The sequence below is a fragment of the Pelodiscus sinensis genome, chromosome 15 (assembly GCF_049634645.1).
Source record: "Pelodiscus sinensis isolate JC-2024 chromosome 15, ASM4963464v1, whole genome shotgun sequence".
NCBI classification, from domain to species: domain Eukaryota; kingdom Metazoa; phylum Chordata; order Testudines; family Trionychidae; genus Pelodiscus; species Pelodiscus sinensis.
The window spans coordinates 19709135-19723457 of record NC_134725.1 but is presented as its reverse complement, the minus strand read 5'-3'; the positions used below and the strand labels follow the sequence as shown (position 1 = coordinate 19723457).

Below are 14323 nucleotides of genomic sequence, written 5' to 3'. Positions count from 1 at the left end.
TGGAGAAGGAGGTGGAGCAACATGGTCTGTGCAGTACTGAGGGCTGGCTACCCCAACCCTGCATCTTCTGCCTGAGGTCCTGCCCCTTCCAGAACCATGGAGCTGGCCCTCCTCCCCCGCCCAACTTTGCCCAGGGGTCTGGCAAGTTTGTTGACTCACCTGAGCCTACTGCTAGTTTGGGACAGGTTCTTCTAGACTATTATGACAAGCTCACCTGCTCAGCTGCAGCATGATAGTGGACTTTGGGATTGTTGCTGAAAGCTGGTCGATACTTATACATGGCAGGTGTTGGGGGACTGATCAATTTAGGTGAAAGACCATTCTCTGGAAAAAAAGATATTAACAGACAGTGTGTATTAACAGTATGTCTAAAATGGCACACTCATAAATAAGATTACAGAATTCCATATAAATCCACAAACCCGATAAATATACTTGACAGTTTATAAAGTGTGCTCCAGACCTGCAAAAGATTAAAGCTCAGTGGGTGTGTGCGTGCGCATGCACAGTACCACTGAAATCAATGGGACTCCACACAGAAGTAGCTATACACTTGCCTGTAACTCTTTGTAGGACTGGACATGTATACATGACACAGTCTGTGGCCCACAGAGCTTACAGTCTAAATGAAACAAGAAAAACATAAATGTCCTTGGCAGCTAACTAGTGCTGTCAACTTATAATTCCCCCAGTTGCAAAACACAGTTAGGTGCAAACAAAAGAGCCCCACATTCAGGAGTGTTTAGCTCTACAAAGTTCAGGCCACAATCCAAGCCCACCAATTCAGGGGAAGAAGGGAAGGGATGGGGCAAAGGGAGCAATAGCCCTGGGGCCCAGCTATTCAAAATGTCCCATGGCTCAGACTGCGGCCACTGCTACTATGACAGCAGCCAGAGCCCAAAGTCCTTTAAATTGATGGAGCCCTGGCTGTGCAGTCCTGGTGGTACTGAAGCCCCACCCCAGCCACCTGATGCCCCACCCCTTCTAGGAGCACAGGGCCAGCCCCTCCCTACCTTGCCAAGATCCTGCCAGGATCTGAGCTTCTCAGCTGTTTCCTCTGGCCTAATCATAGACCTGAATTAAAACATTTTGGCTGTGTCTACATTGGCATCCCTTTCCGGAAAAGGGATGCTAATGAGACACTTCGGAATTGCAAATCCGCGGGGGATTTAAATATCCTCCGCAGCATTTGCATTTACATGGCTGCTGCTTTTTTCCGGCTCGGGGTTTTTGCCGGAGAAAAGCACCAGCGTAGACGCGATTCTCCAGAAAATAAGCCCTTTTCCGAAAGAGCCCTTATTCCTACTTGAAAAAGGGCTTATTTTCCGGAGAATTGCGTCTACACTGGCGCTCTTCTCCGGCAAAAACCCCGAGCCAGAAAAAAGCGGCAACCATGTAAATGGAAATGCCGCGGGGGATATTTAAATCCCCCGCGGATTTGCAATTCCGAAGTGTCTCATTAGCATCCCTTTTCCAGAAAGCGATGCCAATATAGACACAGCCTTTGGGTTCTGGGAGAGTTCAGATCCAGATCCAACTTCTGAGTTTAGGAGCTTCTCACTAATGTAAAGCCAAACCACCCTCTGTCTAGAATTCTAAATTATCTCTGCCAGGTCCTCTCCTATCTGTCATCCCAGGTGAAATAAAAACGCACTCACTGGCCTAACCAGTATCAAATAGATGTATTCTGAAACAATTGCAGTATTTTCCTTTTAATGTGTAGTGAATTCTATACTGTGATGGACAGGAGGAATGCTGGCTAGCATTCAGTCACTATATGGTTAAACTAAGGTAACTAGGGGGTGTTGGTCAGGTGCCAGGAGAGACAAAGGGAAAAGGTGTTGAAATTTAAATTGCAAGATATGCCTGCCTGCAGTTTTCTTTGTGAGAGTTTTAAAGCTGGGAGCTGGGGGAAGCACGATGAAGTGAACATGGCAGAACTACTATGCCTACAAGGAATACTGGACATAGAAATAGAGTGGACCTTGAGGTATGGAGTGTGAGTAAATAGGAAAAACGTGTATTTAGTCATGATCAGGTTTTTTTTTGTTTTGTTGTTAGGTTAAACTTCTCTGTGCTAAGTCCATGTGCCCCTCCTTCACTATATTAAGCTGCACCCGGAGATATAATTTTTCTCTGTTTTTTAATCTGTTATTTTCTCAGTTACTCTGTAACACCTAGCAACCAAGTATGTTTTATCAAGTATATCTCTTTGTTAATAAAATCACCTTTTTTAAGGTGATAATTTGATTCTTATGTCCGGGAAGGTAACAGAAGGTCTGGGTATGCCTGTTTAGACAGAGAGGTCAGCTATCAGAGACTGCAGTTTGTTTTTTCGTTTTTTCTTCAAGCTCTTTTGTGGTAAAGGAGCTAGGGCGTAGCCCTTTGGAAGAAGTTCAAGTGCTTCTTCCTAGATTTAAGATGAAGGGTTGGGTTGGTTTTGTGTTGGGTTTTTTTACAGTTGATGCTGGCAACTACCTAGGGAATCTATAACCTTGGGCATTTTTTAAAGCAGAAGCCTATAGAGATACATTATTTAAGATCTCTTGTGAGCCCCCACCTTCTATACTCAGAGTGCCAGAGTGGGGAACAGCCTTGACATATACATATATCAAATCCTCTCTCAAAGTGAGAATTAAGAGTTTCCCCAAAGAATAAAGAAATCAACCTTCCATTAAGGTTCTGTAAGAACAATGAAAGCCCATTTACACTAAAATTTTATAGCATAAAAAAAAAGTATTAATCAGGTATTTATCAAGTATTGATACCTTCATTGGTTCCCAGCGGCCCCTTTAGTTCAGAGTACTTGCTTGGGTCTCCTTTGGGAGGCAAAGGTGGCTGGATGTCCATGGTTTTATCCTCCAGATCTTCCAGGCTAACTTTAGACTGAAAATAACCATGGAATCAATCATTCCCCTCAAATGGTTTAGACAACAATATATACTAAAGTATTACCGAGTCTAAAGACTTGTCAACACTGGAAAATATTATAGTAGTATATTGTGTGTTAATGAACATGGGAATAAACACCATCTAATACTCTATGGCTGTGTCTAGACTGGCAAGTTTTTCCGCAAAATCATGTGATTTTGCAGAAAAACTTGCCAGCTGTCTACACTGGCCACTTGAATTTCCGGAAAAGCACTGACGATCTCAGGTAAGATCGTCAGTGATTTTCCGGAAATACTATGCTGCTCCTGTTTGGGCAAAAGTCTTTTTCCGAAAGAAAATGGCGATCAGGGCTTTTTTGCAGAAAACCGTGTCTAGATTGGCCACGGACACTTTTCCACAAAAAGTGCTTTTGCGGAAAAGCATCCTGCCAATCTAGTCGTGCTTTTCCGAAAATGCTTTTAATGGAAAATCATGCCAGTGTAGATGTAGCCTATGTATACAGGCCTGTTACCTCTAAAAGCTAATTTAAGTGCAATCAACTGATATGATTTTAAACCTAACAGTCCTTATCCACACAGAGTGATCAATCATTCTCACATGACCATTAACACATGTATATCATTGTCAGTAGTCCCATATGCAGAGAAACCCTCAGTTCCATATGCAGAGAAATCCTCAGCAAATGAAGCCATTCCAGGAGTTCAGTACACAAAGTTTGAGAGATTATTTCTAATGACTATAACACTTAGCACCATAAATCTTGCAGCACTTTGCTAAGATATAAGCATCATTATATATAAATAAATAACATTTTAAAAACAACTAATAGTCCTACAGCACCTTAGAGACTAACAAAATATGTAGATGGTATCATGAGCTTTTGTGGATACAACCCACTTCTTCAGATGAATGGAATTAAGGGGTCCAGGTTACAAATAAATATTGTAAGATGCTGCAGGACTATTCGTTGTTTTTTACATTTTTTCAGGTACAGACTAACACAGCTACCCCTCTGAAACTTATAAATAGAGAGTCAGACACCAAGACGCAGAATGATCTGCCAAAGTCACACTTGCAGAGCTAGGAATAAAACCCAGTCCTCCTGGGTGCTAGTCCTATACTGCACATTCTGGACAACAATGTTTGCTGTAGGGCTAAGCCTCAGTGCTTTCCTCCAGTAAGCCAAGTCACTCAGTGGTACTTGGACTCCTGCCATCAGAACAAAGTGGTGTATTAATAATAATAATAATAATAATAATAATAATAATAGCCAAAAAGTGAAAAGACCTGTGCCAATTCTTAACTAACTGCCATAAAGAACAATGCTCACTCTCCTCTTGCTTTCCAATTAGAGTACTAAATGAAGGATCTTCAAACAGCCAATAGCTCTTGGAACTATTATTCCTCATTTACTTTCAAAATGCAGGGAAGAAGACTTGACTTCTTTCACATTCCTCCAGACACGTATTATCTCTAAGAATCTCCCAATAACAAAAGTTATTTTCAGCCTACTACTGGTTTTCAAGTCCTACTCAGAGACAGAGGGTACTGAAGGCTGCTTTACCTTGCTTCGGTTAAGATTAGCTTGGATTCCATTGTCACTTATTTTCACTGTGATCTGTCGCTCAGATAGATCTGGTCTGAAGAAAGGAGGCTTCACACTCACCACCTGCTGTTGCTGTGGCTCAACAATGTACCTGATTGATTATTCAATAATAATTATTTAAAAAAAACTCGGAGGCATGCAGACAAGAAAACCCCCATGTGTTCAGTGTATGATTTAAGAGATCTGGCAAAATCAATACAAGTAAAGGACATTTATCTCCATGGATGTCTTGTCCAGAAGATACAAAAATCAAAGTGAATCAGTAGTTGAATAGTAGATGCCACCAACAAAAAAATCCCCTGCAATTTTGAAACATTGGATTCCACTGCAATTCAGGGGAGGAGGCAAAAGAGGGGAAGACACAGCTACACAACTAGTAAAAGCATTTCCCAAGGATTTCAACAGAATTGCATGCCAAGTGTGTATTGGCAGATGACTTGATTTATAAACACCTAGAAGTGTTTAGTTATATCAGCAGAAATGGGAAAGTCAGACCTTTTCTAAAGATGATAACACTGGAACACAGAAATTATTTTGTACAAGTGTAACTCTCCACATTACACTTCTCCCCAAGAGAACCCCACATTTGAGTGTGAAAGGAACATTCCTAGGAGCTGGTTGAAAAGTGATAGACATTTTCACTGCTGAGGGATTGATAAATGGATGCAAAACAATTTGAAAAAGTTAAAGGAGATAGCACGAACATATGATACCCAGTGACATGAGATCAAAATATCTGCACTAGTTTCTTCTAATTTGGATCATGGGTGAGACATCACAGCAGTGATGGTTTACTTGGTTATTCTCACATTTTCATGGGGGAGAAGATATGTGACAATGTGAATAGGCCTTGAGAAAACACTAGGACTGTATTTTCTAAGTCTGTCTGAGTATAGCCATGGCATTTTAAAAGTTAAGATATTATCCCATACTTTATCAGACCAAAGAGACTGCAAAGGAAAAATAGTTCTCTGGTTTAGGCACCTAATAGGTTTTAACATCCTGCTCTCCTAACATCACTTGACCTCATTCAAGTGCTCATAATTTTGGGCAGTTCAGGAAATCTACCACTTTAATGCTAGGAGTAGTCTGCTAAGCTTAGTTTGCTGTGCAATCAAGAAATTGCATATAGCAGAGATAATAGTGGCTGTGTCTACAATGGTGCAATCTTGCGCAAAAGCAGCTGCTTTTGCGCAAAACTTGCTGCCTGTCGACACTGACCTCAAGTTCTTGTGCAAGAACACTGACATTCTAATGTATGAAATCAGTGCTTCTTGCACAAGAACTCTGATGCTCCCACTCAGGAATAAGCCCTCTTGTGCAACTGTTCTTGTGCAAGAGGCCAGTGTAGACAGGCAACATGAATTACTTGCACAAGAAAGCCCTATGGTTAAAATGGCCATCAGAGCTTTCTTGTGCAAGAGAGCATCTACACTGGCATGGATGCTCTTGTGCAAAAGCACATCTCTACAAAAGCACATGCCAGTGTAGACGCTCTCTTCTGGAAGAGTTTTTGCACAAGATCATGCCAATGTAGACGTAGCCAGTGTGTATATTCAGCCCACTCATACTACAATTAAAAGGACAAGTCTATGTGCTGGACAGCTTGGACGTCTATGTTCAATCTTTTCTGTCACACAGCAACATTAATGTTCATGGCCATTGTTTCAAAGGACACCAAGACAAATAAATCTGCTGAAAAGTAAGGAACCATAAATAAAATCCAAAATGGCAAACTGTAACACCACATGGAAAATCATATTTGTTTGATGATGACGAAAGAAGTTGTGAGACTGAAAGCCACAGCTGCCTTGAATTAATTATAAAGCTAAGGGGCAAAAGGCTGGTTTTAGATAATTCATTACTTTTCTGCAGTGACTAGAATCTTCAATGTGTACTTTGGAAAGCAGCATACTGCATAGAAAATAGGTTGTGTTAGGAAGATTACAGCTGACACAGATCTGTCCAGTTATTGAATTTCACTGGATAAGCAACATAATGAAGCAATGTTACAGAGAAGCATTAAGCAGGAATAAGTTTTCATACCTAACTACAGTTTTTCCCCAAAAAAGATTAGTTATATTATAAAATGACTCAGTAAATATAAAAAGCTGTCAATATGTCCTGCCAGCCACAAAGACTTGTTTTGAGAGTGAAGATTGTGAATTATGTTAAGTGACAATGACAAGATGAGGCAGAACCGTGCTTCCTCAGAGCTCTGCCAATGAAATACTGTCTTGACCTACCATACCTCTCCTCAGAAGATACTACTAATGCAGATGTGTGCGGATGATCTCTAGGGTAACTCAGAACATTGTTTTGTTCACCTTGTGACCCAAGTTTAAGAATAACATTCTTTCTTACCTGGGAGCCAGAGGGCTGCAGAGCACATGTTCCACGTTACCACAACATCCTTGAGTGAAAGGATTCACACCCCCACGGAACTTACCCGTCACCTGGAAAAATATTCAGTGCAGTGCTCAATGCTCTAAAATAGGTAAGAGGCACCAGTTAACACTTACAATCTCAAGAATGAGTATTCCTGTCCTCTCTCTTCTGCATATCTGGCATTCTTCTCTTTCCTTAATTGGAAGTTACTCTTTCTTGTTAGCGCAGCTTCCTCCCTCTACCAGCCCCAATAGCATAAGAAACCTTAACAATAAACTTCTTAAGCCCATGTCTCCCCATTGTGTGAACATCTGCATGCTGGCTAAAGGCCCTTGTCCAAAAGTCCAGAGAATCTGAGGCTCCCTGTCTGCAATACACATCTCCCCATATTCTTTCTATTCCAGAGTCCTGTCTGCCCTCAGCCTGGCTGCCTGATCTGGCCTCCTTCTCCTTTGTCTGCCCTGGCAAGACATACTCTAGTAGAGGGGTGGGTAATAATTTTAGAAGGGGGGCCACTTCACAAATTTTTGAAGTGGCCCCTGCCCCACAGGACCTCGGGTAGAAGGGGTAGAGCCAGGATAATTCCGTGATCCCCTGCCAACAGACGCTGATTGGCCTGGGTTAGGAGACCACATGAAGTCTTTGTTATTGCGGTCCTTCTCTACCCTCTCCCCCCCCCAACAAGAACCACCAGCTGTTCTGAACAGTTGGCAATTCCCTACAAGCGCCTGTGCCCCAGATGGCAGGTGGAGACTTTGTGCACTCCTCCCACTCTCAGGTCAATCAGGGTCTGGGGGCAGGAGAGCATGTGAAGTCTCTCGCTCCTTGCCCCCATCCTGCAAAGGGTGCATGTAGGGTTGCCAGGTGTCCGGTTTTTGCCCAGACAGTCCAGTAATTGAATCTTCTGTCCAGTAAAAAAAAACAACCCAGAAAATACCAGACATGTAAGTACTAGAAGGAAGCCTGGTGGGGACATTCTTCCCCTGCCGCATCTAGTGGGGGTATGGGTAGCAGGGAGGAATTTAAAGGCACAGCGACTTTTTCTTTTTTTTTGGCTCAATCAATTTTTTTCCCTGCAATGTTGGGAAAACTGTCCCCCACAATGTTGGTTTGTGAAAATATCTGGCAACCATAGATGCATAGCACTTAGAGTGAGCTGCTAAAGGTTCGATGTAAGTATCGTGTGCCCCTGGCAGGGAAGGAGACTTTGTGCACTCTCCTCACCCTCAGGCTGTGATTGGCATAGGAGCAGGGGAGCAGCAGGGCATCCGCAGGCTGGATCTGGCCAGCGGAGTTTCTCTTGCCCACTCCTGTACTACACCATCAAATACATGAATTTTGTACAAAGGGACTTTGAGATCCTCACGTGGAAGGTACTGTGGAAGAGAAGGGTTCACTCTATTCAAGACGTAAAAATACATGGATAAGATGACATCTTATATTGACAAATGACTTCCTGAGTCATTCAAAAAGCTCATGAAAAATATAAACTGAAATATTACAGCCCCTGAAATAATGCTCTCTTCAGCAGGAGTAATAAGAAACAGTGAAATCTGGCATGGGTGCACTAACCAAGGATTTCTAGCAAAACACCAGAAATGTGCACCATCAGGGTATAAAAGTAACAGAAGAAAAAGGGGATAAATGTAGCTGAGTACATTTTGCTTGTTCATAATTTCAGATAGTGAGGAAACAGAATCAATACTAAGGCTGCTGGAGAAATGTGAATGGATTAACAAGTCAGTGCCAAAACTAGAAGCTAAATCCATATTATCTCATTCCTGGGCCTGTGCTTTAATTACTAGAATGAGCTTCCTCTGGAAGAGAGCAGATGGATCATGGAGTCCATCCTCCAATCAGGGTTGCATAGTCTACATGACAGAGAAGATGAGTTGTTCAATGAAAGCTACATTTGATCATGGGCAAATGGCACAGTGAGATAGAAACTTCATTGCAGATAGGTAAACTTCAAGAGATTTGGCAGTTCAGGTCAGTGTACTAAGTTTGGATTCATTATCTAAAGCCTATCTGAACCTCACTGTCCTGGAACTGCTGTGAATCTTAATTGCAACAATTTCCAACACTTTTCAGTTTCAGACTAGCTAGAAATACAAAGAGACTAGAATTTTCTAGTATTTGTTCTTTCTGTCCTAGATGATAGGCATGAGGCCTATGCACAGAACTACCAAGTCTTGTAATTTAATGTGAGCCCCTGCAGACAGACTTGCTGTGAGGCATGTAGCTCTGGGCCTCATGCAATTTTCATGCTGCCATAGAGAAAGTCCCCTCTGAGTTGCTGCCACTCCCCAGTCACATGGGGGAAGGACAGCCAATCCCAACAGGAGATAAGCAGAGCATTTCCCTCTCTCCTCAGAAATGACATGAGGGTTCAGGTAAGAGGTGTGAGATGGTATGAAAAAAACAGCCAGACCATTTTCACAAGAAGGAAGGAGGAAGCAGAAAAAGCAAAGGAGTGCCACCCAGAAGAGTGGGACCTCTGAAGCTTAGTATAAGAGCCTCTACAGCTTGAGCTCATAAGGATCAATTCTCTCTATATTCATTGTTACATGCAGCTATTGGGTGAGCTGGTCCAATGACATGGATTCAGGTGCCAGCAGCATGAAGCTGACACAGATCTCTCCCTAGTTTTCACCACAGGTGACCATGCCACTACCACCAAGAGGGTCCATAGATCACACAACCACCTCTGGAACAAAGTACCGGTCTAGCCAAGGGTGCTGGACATATACTTTGTTCCAGAGGCTAGGCAAACCATTAACATTTTATTTGCCAGCCCACCAAATGTTTGTGAATGGGTTTGTGGGTCCGCAGCACTAAAAAGATTGGGAACCACTGCTCTAATACACAGAGCATCATTACATTTAAAGAGAATCTCCCAAACAAAGCTCTATCAAAACAAAACACTCTACTGCAATTCTCCATTTGGTAAGAAGATGAGAGAGTGGACAAAACACATGCCAAACATTAGTTACATCACTTAATATGTTCTTGGAAGATAGTAAGGCACTATGGTGAAGAGGGCAGTACTAGGATCTATATCAAATAGAGGTCCCTTCTGGAGCTGCCTCTTTGTCTACACCCTGGAAGGGCATGACTAAAGACTTTCCGTGGCAGCAGGAGGAGAACAGATGTGTTGGGGGAGAAAGGGCAGATGTATGGGCACATAAATGATGTGGATCTGAGGGTTGGAGCCAATGTTAGCTGAGCACAAAGCTAACTATTAGGGATGCCAAAGTGTGGCAGGGGAAACACAATGTTAATTAACTAGCATTTTGAGACAATGCTGATGGATTCCCTGCATTATCTGGCAGCCCATTTTACACATTTGAATTTTGTAGAAATGCAAGTTCTCCTAAATATTTTGTTGCAAGATATTGGCAAGCACAGGTCTTGGAGAAGCAAAATTAACTCGTATGAGTGTATATGTGGCAATGAGTTAGTGCAGAGCTGCATACATTATGGGAAGGCAGGGGCCACTGATAGAATAAAAAAATAAGGAGACAGAACAAAGCACGATTTAGACTTTTTTTTTTTAATATGTAGCAATTCTTTTAAGCCTGATTCATGAATTTGGAGCTTTGGAGGTTGGCAATACTCCATGCACCACTTAAACATCATTTTGGAGACCTGCCTGGTACACAGTCCAATACTGTTCCTGGGAGCTTGCCCAAACATCAGTCAAGCAGAACCATACAATCATAGAACACTAGAACTGGAAGGGACCTCGAGAAGTCATCAAGTCCAGTCCCCCGCCCTCACAGCAGACCAAGCACCATCTTAGATCAGAGGCAGGCAATCATTTTTGATGGGGGGCACTCCAAGAGTTTGGTCAGTGGCCAAGGGCTGCACTTTTCTATAGAGGGGGTGCAGGGTCTGGGACCGAGGTTGAGTGCAGAAGAGAGCTGGGGTAGAGAACTGGGGTTTAGAAGAAAGTGTGGGGACTGAGAGGGAGTTTAGGTGAAAAAAGGGGTTCACAGAACACACAGCTTCTCTCTACATTTGAAGAGAGGCAAATAGAGCATCCAGCCATTCTGAGCCCTGGGGCTGCTCACTGCGTGTGAGTCTGTAGGGTGGGCCACAGGCCAGACTGAAAGGTTTGGCAAGCTGGATCCAGCCCCCAGGCCATATCTTGCCCACCTCTGATCTAAAGCATCCTGGACAGATGTTTATCTAACCTGCTCTTACATATCTCCAATGTTTTTAAGCCCTCTGTAAAGCATGAATTTATCTGGATAAAGCAGCAGGTCAATCTGATCTGCCCATCTTTAAATATTGTATCTTCTCTTTATCCTCTCCTAGTAGCGAGAGCCTTCTCAACTCCTACATCTCTAACAGGAACATGGAGGCAGAATTGTTCTCTTACCTGCTCATTGGTTGTGCGCCCTCGTGCCACTAGAACAATATGGAAACCTGTGAGACCAATGACTGGGATAAAAAACAATCCAGCCACACACATGACAGCCATGCTGCATCCTAGAATTAAGGAAACTGTATCCAGAGGCAGGAAAAAGGAAAATGTGTGGGGGAGAAATGGAAGGGGAGAGAGAGTTCCCTAAACTAGAAATCTAGGAAATACTCTCCACATTTCGTTCCATTTCTTTTTAATTAGACATTAAAGTATGTCTTGGAATTAAGTATTAGAAATTACTTCAGACTAAGGGTGCTGTTAGTTTCTTGTTTAACATGAGTCCTAAAGTTATTTGCTTCTCATTGTCCAACACAGTATTGCGTATTTGGAATCCATGAGGTCTTTCTATAGTAAAAATATTGTACTTTATTTCAGTCTTTCTATAGTCTCTAGTAGCTTCTAGGAGCTGGTCAGCTAATCCATTCCTTTGCAAGACAGAGGAATACAATCACCGGGGGCTTAATGCATCAAGTTGTTTTCTCATTTTAAAATGAGCACTGGAACTTATGGAGACCATCAATGATTATCACTGACCAGTGGTTTAGGTCAAATTTATACGTGGTATCAGATAGTGCAACTAGAAGCTCTTCAGTGGAGCTGCTTGTGTTTACACTACATACTAATCTGGCCCATGTGATGTAGATTTAGATAAATGCAAAAGCTCAGCTTCCTCTTTGTTAAAAAAGCCATCCCTTCCAGGGCCATCTCTAGGCACCAGCAAACCAAGCACGTGTTTGGGGCAGCACATTGCCAGGGGTGGCAGAGAGACACCGTCCAGAGAACTCCTGAACTCCTAACCCTTACCACCCAACGCGGGCCTGCCTATGGCTGCCCAAGGCAATGGATGGGGAGGTGGAACACACGATGGGCCAGCAGCGAGTCACCCTCCGCAGGTGGGGTGCGTGGGGCAAGACGCGCTCACAGGCCCGCAGTGATGGCTGAGACACCATGACATCACGGTTCCGGGGCTGCCTCGCTGCCTTCCCTCAGCACCAGAGAGAAAAGTGCGTCCCCTAGTTACCGTGAGAAGGCATTCGGGCGAGGCGGGGTGGGACGGCCCCGACAGAAGCACTGGCCACATGCCGCTCCTGTCACCTTCCCGGCACAGCTGCTGATGCCCCGCACCCAGCGGCCGCGGAGCAGGAAATGCCCGAGGGAGCCTCTCATGAAGCAGACTCCAGCGCCTGGGGATAGTTCACGCTCCTCTGACAGGCACCAGACAGCGCGGCCCGACATGCAGGGGGTGCACCATGGGCTTTGAGAACAGCAGCAGCACCGGAGCGCTACTGCCCTGCTGGGCGAGCCGCTCTCCCCAGGCTGTGCGGGGCAGGCTGCACACAGTGATCCGGGGCTGGGCAAGAGGCAGCCCGGGTCACTGCAGCCACGTTGTGAGCCAGGTGCCTTTGGTCATCTCACCGCCTGCCTTGCACTTACTAGTGACCCCTCCAGCCAGAGCAGGCACCCTTGGCCAAGGAGTTTGCAGGAGTGTGTGTGTGTGTGGGGGGGGGGTCAGCACACATTGGCAAATGGGAGCGACTCTCTCCCCCTTTCCTCTGCCTCAGTGCTGATCATGGAGGGAGGGGAGAGCTGCAGCCTTAGTGGGGCTGGGCAGAAGAAAAGTCCTGCCCAGGCCATGGTGCTTCAAGCAGAGGCACCTAGGCTAGGGGGAAGGGAGAGCTACTTTGCAGCCAGAGCTGGTTGGTCTGGCGCTGAGGAGCCGCTGGAGGGGGCCTTGCCTGCCCCGGCTCAGAAATTTTGGGGGGGAGGAGGAGGGAGAGAGGTGTCCCTGGCCTTGCCTGTTACATTTCCCGGCTGTGTCCACACACATCCCCAGGGGGACACGTGCCACTTTCACCCCTCCCCCAGGGCATTCCGAAGTTTCCGCATGTGTTGTGGGGAGGGGACATGAGGGTTTGGCGGGGAGAGGGAAAGGAGATGGAGTTCGGTAGGTGGGAGAGGGGAGCGGACTGGGTCCATGGGCGGGGGAGGGGCAGATCGGGCTTGGCTAGGAGGGAAAAGAGGGCACAAGGTGGATTAGGTAGGGGGACAGAAGGGGGGGGCAGACTGGGTCCGGTCACTGAGGGGTCGGGTTTGCCTGGGAGGAGAGAAGGTGGAAACTGGGTTTGGTGAGTGGGTGGGAGGGGGGGGGTCAGGATATGTGTGGAGGGGAGACAGGACATAGGCTGGGTTTGGCTGGAGGGTGTGGTGGGAGTCAAAGAGCCGCAAGGTGAAAGGGGCGCTTTCCTCCTCAGTGCCTGTCCTGCAGCAGCGGGACAAGGGGGGGGAGGGAGGGGCGGCCAAAAATGTTATTGCTTGTGGCAGTAAAAAACCTAGAGCCGGCCCTGATCCCTTCACCAAGCACTCTGAGATACAGAAGCTGACTAATACACAATGAGTGTTACTGGTGTTCAACAATTATGAAGATCAGATTCCAACTGTGCTCCCCAGTTCATATAGAATTTTGAAGATTCTTTTTGTTCCTCTTTGATGTGCTTAATTAATGATAATGTTACATTGACATAGCACTTGTAAGTCCTCACCACACAGGCTAGTGGGTCCTCAACTGGTATCCTCTCTCTTTCTAGCTCTGCGTCTTCCATCTCTTTATATCATTCAGAGAAATGAAAATAAAGATAATGTTTTCTAGAAACCAAGATAGACAGATAGAAATTTTTAATCCTGAAGGATAACAAAGCGCTTAACAACACACGTACAGGGATATAATATAGCTACCTCTTAGACACAACCACCTCTGGAACAAACTACAGGTTGGACCTCCTTGGTCCAGCACCCTCAGGTCCTGGCCAGTCCTGGATGAGGGATTTTGTTGGACTGGGGAAGATCATGTCTCAGGAAGGTCATATGCCATGGCCTCACTCCAGCCTCTCAGCTGGCTTCCCTCTATTACCAGCCCACTTGCATGCAGAACTCCTGGCCCCACCATGGCATCCCTACCCTTGGCATATACAACCCATTACTAGGCTACTGGCCCCCCTGCTGGGGTCCAA

The 14323-nt window shown here is 45.0% G+C and overlaps 1 protein-coding gene across 1 annotated transcript in view; it reads right to left on the bottom strand.

The window, feature by feature from the left end:
* Nucleotides 1-14323, bottom strand: part of ZDHHC8 (zDHHC palmitoyltransferase 8) — a 242186-nt gene that overhangs the window by 29967 nt on the left and 197896 nt on the right. The window contains exons 5-9 of the mRNA XM_006134609.4: nt 11271-11373; nt 6863-6954; nt 4457-4589; nt 2769-2886; nt 215-324 (exon numbers count right to left, since the gene is read on the bottom strand). Of these exons, the coding sequence (XP_006134671.1) occupies nt 215-324; nt 2769-2886; nt 4457-4589; nt 6863-6954; nt 11271-11373 (556 nt within the window). The remainder of the gene's footprint in view (nt 1-214; nt 325-2768; nt 2887-4456; nt 4590-6862; nt 6955-11270; nt 11374-14323) is intronic.